This window comes from Tupaia chinensis, unplaced genomic scaffold (genome assembly GCF_000334495.1).
Source record: "Tupaia chinensis unplaced genomic scaffold, TupChi_1.0 Scaffold000628_1, whole genome shotgun sequence".
NCBI classification, from domain to species: Eukaryota; Metazoa; Chordata; class Mammalia; order Scandentia; family Tupaiidae; genus Tupaia; species Tupaia belangeri.
The window spans coordinates 1,092,373-1,109,645 of NW_006160148.1; the positions used below are offsets into that span (position 1 = coordinate 1,092,373).

The window sequence follows — 17,273 nt, forward strand, 5'->3', positions numbered from 1 at the left end:
TCCCCCTCTCCCTCTCTCTCTCTCCCCCTCTCCCTCTCTCTCCCTTTCATGCGTGTGTCTGTGCTCTGTCATAAACACAGATCAAAAATCATACAAAGACTACAACAACAGATGTTTGTTGGAAAAGTTAAAATAGTACAGGAACAAATGTAATAAACTTCAGTGCCCCTGCTTAGTCACACTGCATGGCTTCTTCCCCAGCAATTTGGTGCATCCTCCTTTCACTGTCACTCTGCAGGTTCTGTATGTGAGTTGTGTCTGCGTGCGTGTATGTGTATAGTTGTCTTTTTCTCTTGTTATTGGGTCATCAGAAAAGCGATGACATACTTTTCTATGAAAAATGCATCATAACTTTTCCAACAACCCAATATATAGTAGAAATCTTTACATGTAAAAACATAGATCTACCTCAGTTTTCAGAAATGCTTAATAGTTGGAGTTTTATATAATCATTTCCCTGTTGATGGGAGGTTTTCACCGTGGCAGGCAGTGCTCCCAGGGCAGAGAGGTCCAACGTGTGTGCAGTTTAATGTTCTGTTTTGCCAATTTGTTCTTTAAACATCTAGAACAGCTCACACCCACTAACTGAAGGTGCTCGTCCCCCTGCGTCTGACCCTGGTGCGTGTCTGTGACCGTTGGTGATGCTGCGGGGTCCTCACGGCAGGGGAGTGTTCTGACGTCTGTGACTCATTTTAAACGGATTGCGCAGCACCGTGGCACTTACTGACCTCACTGAGAGCTTTGAGGTAGCTCCTTGGCCTTACCTGCCTCCTGCAGCCCGGCTGGGCAGGGGCGGCTGGGCAGGGGGGGGCTGCTCTTCCGGGAGCCACTTCTGACGGCCCCCTGCTGCCCTCTCGCGGTCAGCCCTGGCATCTCACTCACCCTGGCTGGATGCTCCTCGGTGTGAGTCAGTCTCTAGCCTGCTTGTGGAGCGACGGTGCTCATTACTGCGCGGCTCCTCTTTCTGTTGTACTGGCCATACCCTGTGCTGCTACATAGAAACTGTCAAGTGAATGAATTCTCTTTGTCTTTATTAATATACCTTTTATTTGGACCTTTTTCACCCTTCAGTTTGCCAGAAGGCATGTGTGCTCACTGGAGAGAGACAGAGAGAAGGAGACACTGGAAGTAAGAAAGCACGCCCGGTGGGGGACGGCCATGCCGCAATCTCGTCTCCACGTCTCCTCCCGGGATTTTGGGCACACGTGCATACACACCTGGCGTGTTTCTCTAGCTGCCGGGTCTGGGCCAGGTCTTGGTCCCAGTCCCCGATGTCGGCCGTGTTGGACACAGCTGCCTTCACCACCACGCCCCTGGGCGCCGTATCCCCACCTTCTTCCCTGACAGTTCATGCTCACTGCAGGTGCTTCGCTAAGCCCAGAGTCGGAGAGCGCAGGGAGGGCGTGAGCTCGCCTCTGCATTTACGCCAGCGCCTGCGTCTGGAGCGAACACATCACAGTTATAACCCGCGCATTAGGGTGTTCGTTTTATATACACTTGAGAAATAGCTCAGGAAATGGGCAATGCAGGCAAGTCCCAAGATCATAAATTTGCTCAGAATTATCATAGCGCTCGAGTGGCCGTTGAGACCTGTGCTCGGTGTCTCAGTCCAGACGATCAGTCTCCTTGCGGAGCGTGGCTCTCTTCCTTGTCATCTCAGCAGGGGACAGGTCCGTGTACCCAGTATGTGTGTCCTGTACTCACTGCCCCAGGAGCAGCCTGTTGAACCTTTTAAGCTGACTCCTCTGTCCTCTCAAATCCCGCCCTTTTTGTCCTTTTAAACGCAGGCAAGGAAAGCCTTCCGTCATGCCCTGGGCTCCTCGCGCACCTGGCTGCTTCTCACTGTACACTCGCTTGTTAACTTATAACCAGATTTCAGCCAGCTGTACGCATCCTCACGAGCTCGCTTGTAGTTAATAGAAGGCTGTGTCTATTGCTTTGCATTTTTGATTTTTGATTTGTAAATGTCTTGATTCCTGCACTTCGTAGGGCCAACCGAACTCTCCTCATCTCAGCCTCGTTTTACTGGGATTCAGTGCCCTTCGCTGCTTATCTGTTTTCTCTAATAAATAAACTAGCTTATAGTCATGACTGTGGCTAAGGTGATCTTTTATTAATAACATGGATCGATCTTTGATTTGTCCGTTTGTCACCTGTCACTTCAGGTAACACAGTCGCTTTTGTTCTGTTCTCTAGGATTTTACCACAGGGCTCTTGTGCTCACAGTAGGCAGAGAGGGGAGGTGAGAAATCACTCCCCGGAGAGGAGGGCCATGCCACCATCGCTTCTCTATTCTCCTCTCAGGATTTTGGGCAGGCATGCATGCACGTGCCCAGCATGATTTTTAAGCCACCACACCCAGGACTCGAACCACAGTGGGCTGCGTGGGAGTCCAGCAGCTCAACTACCGTGCCACTCACTGACCCTTTCCATTTGACTTTTTTTTTTTTTTGAGAGGTTTTTGCTATAGGGCACGTGCGTTCGCCAGACAGAGACAGAGAGAGACAGAGAGACAGAAAGCAAGAAATCACCCCCCAGGGGGGATGGCCACACTGCAATCCCTTCTCCTCTCGGGATCTTGGGCACGCACGCACACACACCCGGTGTGAGTTTTAAGCCACCGGGTCTGGGACGCGAACCGCGGTCAACTACATGGGAGTCCAGCGACATAGCCATTACACTAACTGCTGGTCCCTCCATTTGACTTTTTACTTAAGTAAAAAACGCTACTGATTCTTCTTTACATTTAAAAATGGCTTTGTGGGACCAGCAGATGGCATAATGGTTACGTCACTAGACTCCCACGTAGTCGATCATGGTTCAAGTCCTACACCCAGCGGCTTAAAGCTCAGGCTAGGAGCATGTGTGTGCATGCCCAAGATCCCAAGAGGAGACTGGAGGAGGAGGGATTGCAGTGTGGGCATCCCCCAGGGGGGTGATTTCTCACTTTCCATCTCTGTCTCTCTGGCGAGTGCACGTGCCCTGTAGCAAAAATCTCTGTCTCTCAAAAAGAGGCTGTTGTACGTGCCCTGCCTCCCCACAAAGGCACGGCAACCAGAATAAGCTTCTTCACGTACCTCTTTCTGAAGTGTCCGATCTGCATGTTTACCTATCTGTTGCATAGATAAGTATCTACATTTTCACTTAATTTCTTTTTGGACCTTCTCTGTGCATTTCAAGAAACCCAGAATGTTCATGCTTGATTTTTAGTCTAAGTCTGACCAAGTAGTGACCAGTGTCCAAGTTCATGAGTAAGTTCTGTGAATTTTAGGGGATACAGAGGAAGATATAGAGTCCATTTTTAAAGAGCATACAGTATAGCCAGGCAAGCAAGATAGTACATTACTTTTTTAAAAGAATTATTTTATTTATCTATCTATTTATTTATTTTAATTTGACTAGAGAGGGACAGACAGAGAGAGAGAGAGGGAGAGAGAGAAAGAAAAAGTGAGGAAGCAAGCCGCCAGGTCCGGAACTCGAACTGCGTTTGGCCATGTGGGAGCCAGCGCCTTAACCACCACGCCACCTACTGGCCCAGTACATTACTTCTGTAAGAAGAGTGAAAAGAAAGAAGTTCGTGATTTATTTTAATGCAAACCTGAGTTTAAAAATATAATGGCTGGGACCAGCAGTTAGCGCAATGGCTATGTCACTGGACTCCCACGTAGTCGACCACGGTTCAACTCCCGGACCTGGTGGCTTAAACTCACACCGGGCACATGTGCATGTATGCCCAAGATCCCGAGAGGAGAATGGAGGAGAAGGGATTGCGGCGTGGCCATCCCTCCTGGGGAGTGATTTCTCGCTTTCCGTCTCTCTGTCTCTGTCTTTCCGGCAAGCGCACACGCCCTGTAGCAAAAACCTCTCCAAAATATATGGATCCACGTCGATCCAGGAAAGCAGGGAGTGGCAGCGGCAGAGCTGTGCGGAGCCTGGTTGAAGTAGACTCTCAGGGAAGATGCAGTGTGAGATAGCGCAGCACGTTTCACCCGGTTTAAAGATGAGTCTGCCAGGAAGACAAGGACTTCTAAATTCATGTTACGAAATAACTAATTTATTCCTCAAAATATACAAACCAATCTGATAGTGCTGAAAGAAAAAGCCTTAGTGGAGGATCTTAACTCACTCGCCCCCTTAACTTCAGACTCAACTCGAGAGAACGAGTGAGGGTGTAAGAGTTGAAGAGTGCACGGAGCAGATCGCACCTTGGTGACGAGTGTGCGCGTGTCGCTGGACCCAACTGCAGCTTGTATTCGTGTTGTTCAGATGCCCATGGAACGCTGAGACCGACAGGAGGCCACGGTAGGGCACCCCTGTGCGCGGCCGGCCTGGTGGGGAGCCCCGTGCAGGTGCCACGGTAACCTTAGCGTGCTGGGTGTGGCAGACAGCACCGGCCTGTCATCCTGGCCAACAGGCTGGACACAGTGTGGTGTGGCCTTGTCAGACATACCTCGTGACCTGTCCCCCGTCTCTCATTTAAAGACAAATTAAAAAGCAGACAATAAAGGCTGGCCCTAAAACAGATTTTCAAAAAGCTTCACATACATCGAAATCACGCAGAATGTTTGCCCTGACCAGAGAAGGCAAGGGGCACATCAGTAACGATGGCTGGGGCAGCCTCAGAGTTGCACGTTCGGAAAGGAGGACGCTCGTCTTAAATAGCCCACGGGGGCAGGAGAACGAGGAGAATTCGGCTTGCCTCGAGTCGTGACACACGGCACAACTGAAATGCATGTGTTAGAACAGAAGAGTTAGGAATTGGCGACCGGAAGTGTCTACCTCAGGGATTTCACTAGACAAGGGCGAGCACAGCACGGAGGCAGGAGGAGGGAGGTTCCAGGGACAGGGTAGAATGAGGGAGAAAAGCGTGTGACAGCGTCGGCAAAGCTGAAGGGGTGGGTTTGGGTCTCCTTAGTTTTTGCCATAGGACACAGGCACTCCGGGAGAGGGGGAGAGGGGGAGAGGGGAGGGAAGTGAGAAATCAAGCCCTCGGGGATGACCATGCCCTTCATTCTCCGACTGGGATCTTGGATACACACACCCGGCGTGTTTTCCCGGTCACCAGTCTGAGTCTTGAACTGCTTAGGCCCCGGCATCTTAACCACCCTGCTGACTACTGGCCCCAAAGTTACTTCTCTGAAAAACCTAGTAAGGGGAACCAGCAATTAGCGTAATGGCTATGTCGCTGGATTCCCACGTAGTCGACTGCAGTTCGCGTCCCGGACCCGGTGGCTTAAAACTCACGCCAGGCGCGTGTGCGTGCGTGCCCAAGAGGAGAATGGAGGAGAAGGGATTGTGGCGTGGCCATCCCCCCTGGGGGGCGATTTCTCGCTTTCTGTCTCTATGTGTCTCTCTGTCTGTCTGGTGAGTGCACGTGCCCTATAGCGAAAACCTCTTAAAAAAAAAAAAAAACCTAGTAAGTAATCACAATGGATAAATCCTTGACAAGAAAAATGAGCGAGGCAGCAAAGCTAATGTGAGGAATAAAGAAGAGATTACTGTGGAGCTTACCTTGGAGGGTATTAGGAACGAGGTTATGTTAATACATTTGAAGACGCTGTTGGAGAAACTTAGAGTACGAAGGAGCTGAAGTGCAGGCGGGCTCAGGCCCGTAGTTAAGGGCACGGAAACTCTCTGAAAGGGAAGCCCCCACCGATGGCTGTGTCGGCGGGCTCTGCTAAGTATTTGGGGACGGAGGAACTCCAGCCTTTCTCGTCATTTGTCGACCGGCTTCTCTGTGCTACCCCGACTTCCCAAGATGTAAGCTCTTGGAAGATACCTTTTGTGAGGATTCAACGGCCCTTAAAACAAGACGTGGCACAGAGGCAAGGCCAGCCTCTTTCCTGGAGTGCACCCACCCCTCCTTCTCCGTCCTCCCTGCAGTGTCTGAGCTCTGCTGGCTTCTCTCCCCGTGATGTGCCTGTGGTCCCTGCAAAGCTGAGCCTTCATCTCCTACCTGGATCCCTTGAAGGGCCCGAGGCGCGGTGTGGACAGTTTGAAAGAAGAGATGAAGGGTTGGGATATATTAATGCCGCTGGAGAAATATCGAATACATAGCACATACATTGCTGTATAAGTTTCTTTCTTAAAAGCCCTGATTTTTAAAAAAAGAATTACTTTTATTTATCGTTATTATTATTTTTAAATTTGCTAAGGGACATGTGTGCTTCCCAAAGAGAGAGAAAGTGAAAAAACAAGACGCCAGGACCAGGACTCGAACCAGAGCCAACCATGTGGGAGTCTAGCACCTTAGCCAGTATGCCACCTACTGGTGGTGGTGATTTTATTTGAATTTAGAACAAAGGACCTGATTTTATCTGAACTTAGAAGTATACGGATTATGGGAACCAGCAGTTAGCGTAGGGAACCAGCAGTTAGTGTAATGGCCATGTCGCTGGACTCCCACGTAGTCGACCGCTGTTCGCATCCTGGACCCGGTGGCTTAAAACTCACGCCGGGCGCGTGTGCGTGCGTGCCCAAGATCCCAAGAGGAGAATGGAGGAGAAGGGATTGCGGCGTGACTATCCCCCCCGGGGGGTGATTTCTCGCTTTCTGTCTCTCTGTCTCTCTCTGTCTGTCTGGCGAGTGCACGCGCCCTATAGTGAAAATCTCTCCAAAAAAAAAAAAAAGAAGTCTACAGACTGCCATCTCGTGGCCTTTCCCTTTCTTTTATGGCAAGGCTCTGCACCTGGTAGTGCGAGCGCGTCCAGCCTGAGAGTGGGGGGCGACCGGCAGCTAAAGGGTGAGAGGGAGAGCAGACGGCCCACCAGCTGTCATCCGTGTTTCTTTCTAATGACACCTCCTCCCCACCTGCTCAGGACCATTAACCTGGGCTTTGCGCATAGTCGTCGGTGGCCCTGCGCTGCTTTTCCGAATAATAGCAGTCATAGCATCTTCGTCTGGGTAGAGGGACCCCAATTTAGCTAGAGAGGCGCCTAGTTTAAGTTGAACTCTAATCTGGCCTGTGTGTTTGTTGGGTAGATAGTTTTCTTGACTTCTTATGTATTACAAGACAGTGCAAAACCCCCAGGCCTTCTGCTTGAATTGTCTTTATCGGCATTTCTTTTATTGGTCCGGTTTTTGCTATAGGGTGTGTACGCTTGCCAGACGGACAGAGACAGAGAGAAAGCGAGGAATCCCCCCCCAGGGGGGATGGCTATGCCACAATCCCTTCTTCTCCATTCTCCTCTTGGGATCTTGGGCACACACGCACATGCGCCCAGCGTGAGTTTTAAGCCACCGGGTCCGGGACACGAACCGCGGTCGACTACGTGGGAATCCAGCGACATAGCCATTACACTAACTGCTGGTCCCATTTATCAGCATTTCTTAACACATTTCACGGCAAATATACAAATATTCTTTTCTAAGACTTACTTATTTAATTTTATCTGTTACTTATTTTATTCTTAATTTGCTATTGGGCATATGCGCTCACCAGAGAGAGACAGAGAGGAAAAGTGAGAAAGCAAGCCCCCAGGTCTGGGACTCGCACGGTGGTCGGCCACATGAGAGTCCGGCGCCTTAACCACCACGCCACCTGCCAGGCCTGTACCCAAATACTCCTGAGAGAGCAGGACTTAAAACTGAGAGCAAGAATCTCTGTCTCTGAAGGATCTTCTGCTGCGGATGTGAATGCATAGGTTTGCCCTTTCCTCACCCAGTTTCCCGGCTTAAACATGAGCGGTGCCGGGCCCTCGTGTATTCAGGCGTGAGGCACGGAGTCGCGCATCCGTCTGAGTGCGTAGGTAGTCCTTCTCACGGCTTCCCGTCTTTCTTCCAGCACTGGAGAGGGGTCTTTTGAAAACACTGCAGAAATTGGATGAGTATCTGAACTCCCCCCTCCCTGATGAAATCGATGAGAATAGCATGGAGGACGTTAAGTTTTCTACGCGGAAATTTCTGGATGGGAATGAAATGACACTGGCGGATTGTAACCTGCTGCCCAAGCTGCACATCGTCAAGGTAGCCTGCGGGGGGCGGCCTCGCGTGGTGTTCATGTACTCCGGGAGGGTGCTGCTTTGTGCTCAAACCTCACCCGTTTTGTATGGCTACGGAGCCCCAAAGTAGCATAATAGCAATAACCTACAGTCAATTAAGTGGAAAATGTTGTCTTAAAGTTGAGGCATATAAGAAAAAGAATGACTTTTTTCTGTGACTGCATAGAAACCCAAAGATGTAACAGATCACCTTGACCTGGCGTTTGCTACACTGACTTCCGTTGTCCAATTCTGTTCTGTGGTCACCTGGCCTTTTCTCTTCATGGCACAAATGCTGAGCGTTACTCCGAGGGACAGCAGGCGAGGCACATTGCTGAACAGAATGGTCGTAAGCACTCCCTGCATGGTGACGGTCCACGATCGGAACCGCACGTCTAAACCAGGTGTACGTGTTAGAGTATTTGGCCGGTGATTGCACGGAGCCGTCTGCAGCGTTTGTGCCTCCGTCAGCCTTCTGGTCCTGGTGTTGTTTGCCGTCCTGGCTGTTATTTAAAAGTAGTTGACATGATGGCGACAGACTCCTTTTCCAGTAGAAGAGGTCCAGGACTCAAACCGTGGTTGGCTACATGAGAGTCCAGCGACATAGCCATTACACTAACTGCTGGTCCCATTTATCAGCATTTCTTAACACATTTCACGGCAAATATACAAATATTCTTTTCTAAGACTTACTTATTTAATTTTATCTGTTACTTATTTTATTCTTAATTTGCTATTGGGCATATGCGCTCACCAGAGAGAGACAGAGAGGAAAAGTGAGAAAGCAAGCCCCCAGGTCTGGGACTCGCACGGTGGTCGGCCACATGAGAGTCCGGCGCCTTAACCACCACGCCACCTGCCAGGCCTGTACCCAAATACTCCTGAGAGAGCAGGACTTAAAACTGAGAGCAAGAATCTCTGTCTCTGAAGGATCTTCTGCTGCGGATGTGAATGCATAGGTTTGCCCTTTCCTCACCCAGTTTCCCGGCTTAAACATGAGCGGTGCCGGGCCCTCGTGTATTCAGGCGTGAGGCACGGAGTCGCGCATCCGTCTGAGTGCGTAGGTAGTCCTTCTCACGGCTTCCCGTCTTTCTTCCAGCACTGGAGAGGGGTCTTTTGAAAACACTGCAGAAATTGGATGAGTATCTGAACTCCCCCCTCCCTGATGAAATCGATGAGAATAGCATGGAGGACGTTAAGTTTTCTACGCGGAAATTTCTGGATGGGAATGAAATGACACTGGCGGATTGTAACCTGCTGCCCAAGCTGCACATCGTCAAGGTAGCCTGCGGGGGGCGGCCTCGCGTGGTGTTCATGTACTCCGGGAGGGTGCTGCTTTGTGCTCAAACCTCACCCGTTTTGTATGGCTACGGAGCCCCAAAGTAGCATAATAGCAATAACCTACAGTCAATTAAGTGGAAAATGTTGTCTTAAAGTTGAGGCATATAAGAAAAAGAATGACTTTTTTCTGTGACTGCATAGAAACCCAAAGATGTAACAGATCACCTTGACCTGGCGTTTGCTACACTGACTTCCGTTGTCCAATTCTGTTCTGTGGTCACCTGGCCTTTTCTCTTCATGGCACAAATGCTGAGCGTTACTCCGAGGGACAGCAGGCGAGGCACATTGCTGAACAGAATGGTCGTAAGCACTCCCTGCATGGTGACGGTCCACGATCGGAACCGCACGTCTAAACCAGGTGTACGTGTTAGAGTATTTGGCCGGTGATTGCACGGAGCCGTCTGCAGCGTTTGTGCCTCCGTCAGCCTTCTGGTCCTGGTGTTGTTTGCCGTCCTGGCTGTTATTTAAAAGTAGTTGACATGATGGCGACAGACTCCTTTTCCAGTAGAAGCAGTTCTCAGAGAGTCGCAGAAGTAATCATTTGCTCTGAAACCAAAGATGGGGCTAGTTTACGAGACAAGGAAAATGCATCTGAACTTTTGATCTCTTTGTGTTTCAGGTGGTGGCCAAAAAGTACCGCAACTTCGATATTCCGAAAGGCATGACTGGCATCTGGAGATACTTAACTAATGCGTACAGCCGGGACGAGTTCACCAACACCTGTCCCAGTGATAAGGAGGTGGAGATAGCGTATAGCGATGTAGCCAAGAGACTTACCAAGTAAATGGCACTCACGAGAGAGGTGTCTGCATATCTTCCCCCGAGAGCATGCTTTTCCTAACAGACGGCTCCTCTTGCTATAAAGTAGAAACAGCATTTTGCATGAACATGCAGTTATTCGCGGTTAGGACCAAGGATAGATGAGGTATAGTTAGTTATCTTAAAATATACACTCCTAAGCAGTATTATTTTAAAACCTCCGCCCTGCCTACTTCCCTACCACCATCCTCCTCCCGTCTCACTGGGAGACGCTGCCCACCAGCTCTTCACCGTAGGGACAGCTCGTCACCTCTCTGGAGCCCTCACCATTGTGCTCGCTCGCGTGTGTAGATGGGCATTTTGAGGTGCAGTGTTGATGTGTTCAGATAGTAGCCCTGACACCCGTCAGCCCCAGGCCGGTGCGTACGGGTGGTACAAGGAGTGTGTGGAAGTTGCTGCTGTACCAGAGACGTGCTGCTTCCATTGCGTTTCTCCTGGGCATGTACTGACGGGTACTGCCACCCGAGAGGGGGCCGTCTGCAAACGGTCACCGAAGGTTGGGCTGACTTGGCTTTATAGATACCTGCTTTGCCCAAGTATTTATCCTTGGTAGCAGTTGTGGCATCTGGCACTGTAGAAGCTGAACGCTGAGAGGAGGGATGATACTGCAGGAGCTCAGCCTTTAAGCCGTGCAAGAAAGCCACGGGCACCTGCCCCCCTGCCCAGCGCCCTTCACCGGGCACACGAGCGCTTTCCGTACCTTGAAGAGCTCCTTTTAGGTGGGCGCGCAGCTTGCTGTTTGTAGGTTTTGGAGGCAACACTACGTACACTTAGTTGATTGAGGTCTAGCAGTGCAATGATTCGTCATGTAAAAATGAACACTTACAGAGATTAACCTAAGGAATGTAAGGTTTGTCAAAATAGCAAGTTGGTTTTGTTTCTAAAGCATATTTCATGTAGATAGAGTGCATTCCTCCTCCTCCATTGAAAGCAAGCTAAAACACATTACCAACTTTCCATTTCACCTCCGTTTACTGTTAGGCTTTGCAAAGAGGAGTCTTCACACCTTTTGGGCTAAATTATAACTGTTTGGTGAGTGTGTTTTGCCTAATCTTAGTCACTGCACTTCCTCAAGTTAAATCTTCCTACAGCTACGTTGAAGAATAACTTGCTGCATGGGGTTTTTGTTTTTTTATTGAAGTCCCAGACCAGTAATTATCTGTGCTCTAACGAGGGAGGATGGGCTTGGTGAGGATAAAAGCTCGCCGTCCATGTATTTATTCATTTCGGTTTTGCTTTTACAAAGTGAGCTTTCTAAGTACTCCAGAAACTGGTTGTGACTGCAGAACACCTTGGGTCACTTTTCTCCTTGACTTGTTTGAGAAGTGCTGTTTCTTGTGGGTGCTTTTCTGCCGTTTCGAGCGTCTTGCTCTGAGGTGGCAGTGTAGCTTAGCATCCAGGGCGCACTGGCTTGGTGGAGCAGCCCGACTTTCTAAGCCTGTGTTTTTGTACCTGTCGGTCGTGTGCTTAGTATAGAAAGAAAAGCACCATATTGTGTACGTGTGGCTCGGGAGTCCTTTGCCTTGTCTTTCTTCATACTCCTTATTACTGATTTAAAATTTTGAGCACCATTTTTTTTTTTTTAATGAAATATTGGATAGTGATTTACCTGGTTCCAGAAAGAGTTTATCTGGCTGTCCATGCAGAAGTGTTGCAGTGGCTTCAGTGGGTGGCCGGCCCGCCTGCCCCGGTCACTCACGGGCAGGCGTCAGCACCTGCTGCTGCTCACGTAGTAGCTACGCGGCATCCGGGTGCTACGGAAGCTGCCCATGGCTTCAGTGTGACGGGTTTGGAGAGGGGGGTTTCTGTGCTTTTAGCGGATGCTGGGCTAGGTGTGGTGGAGTGGAGGGCAGACAGAAGAAAGCTCCATGCCTCCAAACGGAGGATGACACATCCAGGCAGATTTCATGACTTTAAAAAGGAAGTCAGATGAAACAGATTGGCACATGGACAACAGCCAGGAAAGAGAGTGATCCGAAACAAGCCTTTACCCTGTCGTCTGTTTGTGGAAAGATCAGAGCCCACGTCGCGAGGCAGTTGAGAGATGCGGTTTCTTGGCAGTGCGGGCAGCACGTGGCTGACGGGTGGAAACCACCTGTTTCACTTCTGCGACTGACGGGCTTACCACTGACTGTACGCTGCAGTGTGAGGACCGACTTGGAATGGGAGGCTCGCTCACTGTTTTCCGGATGATTCTGAAGAGTTGTTGTACTCAGCAGTTGGAAAGCTCTCTACAAGTTATAAGTTTTTTTTTTTTTTAATGTAAATGCAAATTTTCTATTATCTGTTATTTTCTTTGACTAAGATTGTTAACTTTTGTGATAAAATTCAAATAAGATTTTATTTCTTGGTAAGTTTCACTTATACAACTTATCCCTAAACCCTTGCGCCATCTGTATACAATTAAGATATTTCTGACATTTATCTTAAACTACGTGGATCAACGCTAGAATTTAGGCAGTTTTACTTTATTTCTGTTGAGTTTTGAATCTCTGCAGTCTTGCATGTAGATAGCTTTTATTTCTGTGCATTAAGAAAAAGACATGTAGAAAATATCTACTAAGTGAAAATGAGGAAATTGACATTATTTTTTCATGAGCATTTTGATACACGTTTCATCCTGTTTATTGATTCTCCAGTTTCTTACACTGATTATAATTACTGTTTAATTCAAAGAGAGGGATACATTCATTGTTAATATACACACCGGCGTTTAAATTCTACCCTTTACAAGTGATCAAGGTTGGGGCCACCAAAAATGTCTTTTTATGGAAGATTTTTCCAACTCTCTAAGCCATCACGTTGAGCAGAATCGGAGTGTTTTCTTCAGAATTTCTTGACTCGGCAATGAAAGCATCTTATAGAATGCTCGTGTCTCCTTTCCTCTCTCTGAACAGCAACACCAGTGTATCGCTGGCAGCTATTGTATTAAAAATAAAGTATATTTTCACTATCATAAAGGGTTCTTCTTTCCCCTCATGAAAATAAACAACTTGAGGTGTGACAGCGTTTTATTTGAGACTGCTGTTTTCTGTGAGTGGCTGATGCAGCACACTTAATAGAGTAGAAGAATAAAAACCCGTACAATCGTCTCCGTAGGCACAGAAAACATTCGATAAACACTTTCATGATGCTCATTCTTAGCAAAATAAGACCAGAGGTAACTCTTATTTTTTAGCTTGACAAAGATTTTTACCAAGAACTCACAGCAGAAGTATCTAAAAATATGAAACAGAAGGGTGTCATGAACGTGAGGAGCGAGGCAGGGTGGCTGCTGTGACGCTGGGAGCCAGCGGTCGGCCTTGCCCACAGCTGTTGAATGTGACCTTCAGAAACAAGCAGTTCGTGCGCCAGTTGGAACAGCTCTGCCACGGAGCCTGCATCATCCACCTCACTTCATCTCACGTGGGTGTTACCATCTCGTCGTCACAAGGGTGTGTACAATGCGGTAGGCTTTTTAAAATTTTTTAAATTAATTTTTTTTCCCCATAAGGCACATGTACTTGCAGGAGTCAGACAGTGAGAGACAAAGAAGGGAAGGTGAGAAATCACTCCCTAGGGTGGGTGACCATGCCACAGTCCCTTCTTCACCCTCCTCTGGGGATTTTGGGCACCCATGCATGCGTATCTGGTATGTTTTTCAAACCTCCAGCTCTGGACTCGAACTGCAGAGTCGGCCACGTGGGATCCAGCACCTAAGCACCATGCCACCTGCTGGCCCAGTGCTGTAGATATTTTAAGAGGGAAACCACATTCATGTAACTCTTTTTGTTTTTGTTTTTGTTTTTTGAGAGGTTTTTGCTATAGGGTGTGTGTGCTCGCCAGAAAGACAGGGACAGAGAGACAGAAAACGAGAAATCACCCCTCAGGGGGGATGGCCACACTGCAATCCCTTCTCCTCCATTCTCCTCTTGGGGTCTTGGGCACACATGCACACGCACCTGGTGTGAGTTTTAAGCCACCGGGTCCAGGACTTGAACCGCGGTCGGCTGTATGGGAGTCCAGCGACATAGCCATTACGCTAACTGCTGCCACATTCTTATAATTGTCATATTATTATTGTTCATCTCTTGCTGTGCCTCTTTTATAGGGAGTGAGCATTATCACTGGTGGGTCGGTATAGGTAATGTTCGTGGTTTCAGGCATGTGCCAGGGATCTTGCCATGGGTCACCCATGGGTAACAAGGAACTCGTTTGCTTTCCACAGCCACTTTGTTTAGGGACACCCTAGCCGACACAGTAAGACAGTGAAAGGGTAAGGAGAGGGGAAGGAGGGACAAACGAATGCTCTTTGCAGTTGTGTTGCGTGCATGCATATAAAATCCAGAATAACCTACACATGATCGGAAATAAGAACTCATCTGGCTCCCTAGACACTGGGTTAAGGGGCAGACATCAATATCATCGCTATAGGCTAGTCTTACCTCCGTACAAGTTAGTGGCAGGCTGGCTCAGGGTGTCGCAGGTGGGCCCTGCCCACGATCAGCTGTGCTTCAGACCCTGGCCCTGCAGACTGGAAATCCGCGGGCCTGCGCCCAGGACCCTGGCGGGTGGAGGGCTAGCGGGGAGAGGGCTGTAGCACACCAGGCCCTCTTGGAGGGCGCCTTCTCTCTGGTGCACACATGTACACCATCTGGCAAAAACCAGTAAGTTAATAAATGGTTAACATGGGTTTCTTCTGGAGGAAAACTGGATGCTGAGGAAAATAGGTGGGAAGTAGGTAACTTTTTGAGCTTTTAGAAATCTGTGAATATGTTACGCTAAAAACCGAAAGTACTGTAGTTTGAGCTTTTAGAAATCTGTGAATATGTTACTTTTACCGTAAGTACTGTAAGAGATAAAAGAACCCGAGGGGGTAAGCTGTTTAGTGTGAAATCTGAGCAAGCTTGTGCGGTTCCTTTGAGAAGGTCCGAAATACCGAAATACCTCATCTGTTCGGTGGACCTCGTGGATGGGGAACTCGGAAACGGAAGAATTTCCACTCTGTCTCAAATGATTTCTAACTTCAATGTATTTTTTCCCCTAACAAAATCCCAACAGGGTTTTGAGGATCTAGATGAATGGATTTCACGTTCACATGGAGGAGTTACACCCCCGAATCGCCGCATGTGTCTGGGGGGGGGCGAGGGGCGCAGGAGTTCTGGTCGGGTTAGCGGGTCACGGTCCTCGGACTGCGACGAGAAGACCCTGGAGGGAAACGCCAGGGTAATGAAAACAGTGACACTGTGCAGGCGGTCGGGCCCGAGTGGACTGCCTCTCGGCCAGGCCCCTCTGAGGTGGGCGGGGCCGCTGTGTCCCCTCCGTGGCATTGCTGATTCGGGCCCAGATCTGAGCAGTGGCGCTGGCCCAGGCGGACGGGCTCTTCTGGGGAGAGCAGGTCATAGGCTTTGGTTATGGGGTGCACTGGGAACCCGACACCCCCAAACACATGACTATTTTCCTAAGAAATGTGCCCAACTCCTACCTCCAGGGCACGCTAGAAGCTAAAGGCAGGGCTTCTGAAAGGCAGAGACCCGCACGCTGCAGTACTCACAGGTTTTCACTAGGGGGGGCTGCCCAGGACGTGAGCAGCCCGGCGGGTGCCTGCACCGGGCGCTGGGAGTGGGACTGACCAGGTGGGCACGGGGAGGCTTTTGGGATGATGGAATTGTCCTAAAAATGAACTGTAGGTAAGGGTTTAGTATCCGGAATAGATAAAGAATGTTTACAACTCAAGTATAGAAAGACAATCTTATTTTTATAATGAACAAAGAATCTGGATAGATCTCCAAAGAAGATATACAGATGGCAAATAAACACATAAAAAGCTTAACTTTACTTATGATTAAGGAAGAACAAACCCAAACCACAATAAGATACTGCTTCGCCCAGCAGGACAGCTGTAGCCACGACCATGGCAGATACCGAGTGTTGGCGGGAGGCAGAGACCGGGAGGCCCTCGGGCCTTGCTCTGGCACTGCCGTAGTGCAGCCACTGCGGAAGACAGCTGCCTCGGGCCTCAGCAGTTCCACTCCTAGGTTTACGCGCAGTCGAAAACATCCACACCTACTGTGTGGACCTTCATAGCAGCCTTCCTAATAGCTAAAAAATAGAAACCCATGTCCGTCTCGTGAAGGGATGCACAGAATGTGGTACAGCCACGTAGCTAGCACTGCTGAGCCTTTTGAAGGAATGAAGGCTGAACCTTGAACATGCTCAGCAGAAGCTGCCAGATGGGACCAGCAGGTGGCGTGGTTCAGGGGCTGGACCTCCCGCATGGCCACTCTCTGTTTGGGTCCCAGACCTGGTGGCTTGGAAATCAGGCACGTGTGTGTGTGTGTGTGTGTGTGTGTGTGCATGCCCCAAAGTTCCAGGAGGAGAATGGGAGAAGGGGTTGCGGCATGGCCATCTCCCCTGGGGGTGATTTCTCCCTTTCCCCCTCTGTCTCTCCAGCGAGCATATGTGCCGTATGGCTAAACCTTAAAGAAAAAGAGAAGCTCCCAGACACTAAAGGCCACATGTAATGTGATCCCAGAACAGGTGATAAAACAATGGAGAGGGAACCAGCAGTTAGCGTAATGGCTATGTCGCTGGACTCCCACGTAGTCGACCGCGGTTCGCGTCCTGGACCCGGTGGCTTAGAACTCACGCCGGGCGCGTGTGCGTGCGTGCCCAAGATCCCGAGAGGAGAATGGAGGGGAAGGGATTGAGGCGTGGCCATCCCCCCTGGGGGGTGATTTCTCACTTTCTGTCTCTATGTCTCTCTGTCTGGCGAGCGCACGCGTCCTATAGTGAAAACCTCTCCAAAAAAAAAAATTAAAAAAAAAAAAACAAAACAATGGAGAAAGAGCAGACTCATTGTTGCCAAGGGCCCTGGGCAGGAGGCAAGGGGAGTGACTTAATGGGTATGGGATTTTTGGGGGAAGGATGGGGATGCCGACCTAAGATTCCACACTCGGGGAAAATATTTTCCACAACAAGGGCAAAATAAGGTTTTTTTTGTTTTGTTTTTGTTTTGTTTTGTTTTTTTTGAGAGGTTTTCGCTATAGTGCGCGTGTGCTCACCAGACAGAGAGACAGCGAGAAATCACCCCCCAGGGGGGATGGTCACACCGCAATCCCTTCTCCTCCATTCTCCTCTCGGGATCATGGGCAC

At 49.3% G+C, this 17,273-nt stretch overlaps 1 protein-coding gene across 1 annotated transcript in view; it reads left to right on the forward strand.

The window, feature by feature from the left end:
* The window catches only part of CLIC4 (CLIC family member 4), a gene marked incomplete at its 5' end in the record, with an annotated part of 84,643 nt that extends 71,548 nt beyond the window's left edge, over positions 1–13,095 (forward strand). The window contains 2 exon segments of the mRNA XM_006159402.3: positions 7,784–7,965; positions 9,940–13,095. Coding sequence (XP_006159464.2) covers positions 7,784–7,965; positions 9,940–10,104 — 347 coding nt within the window.
* Positions 13,096–17,273: the final 4,178 nt, after the last annotated feature.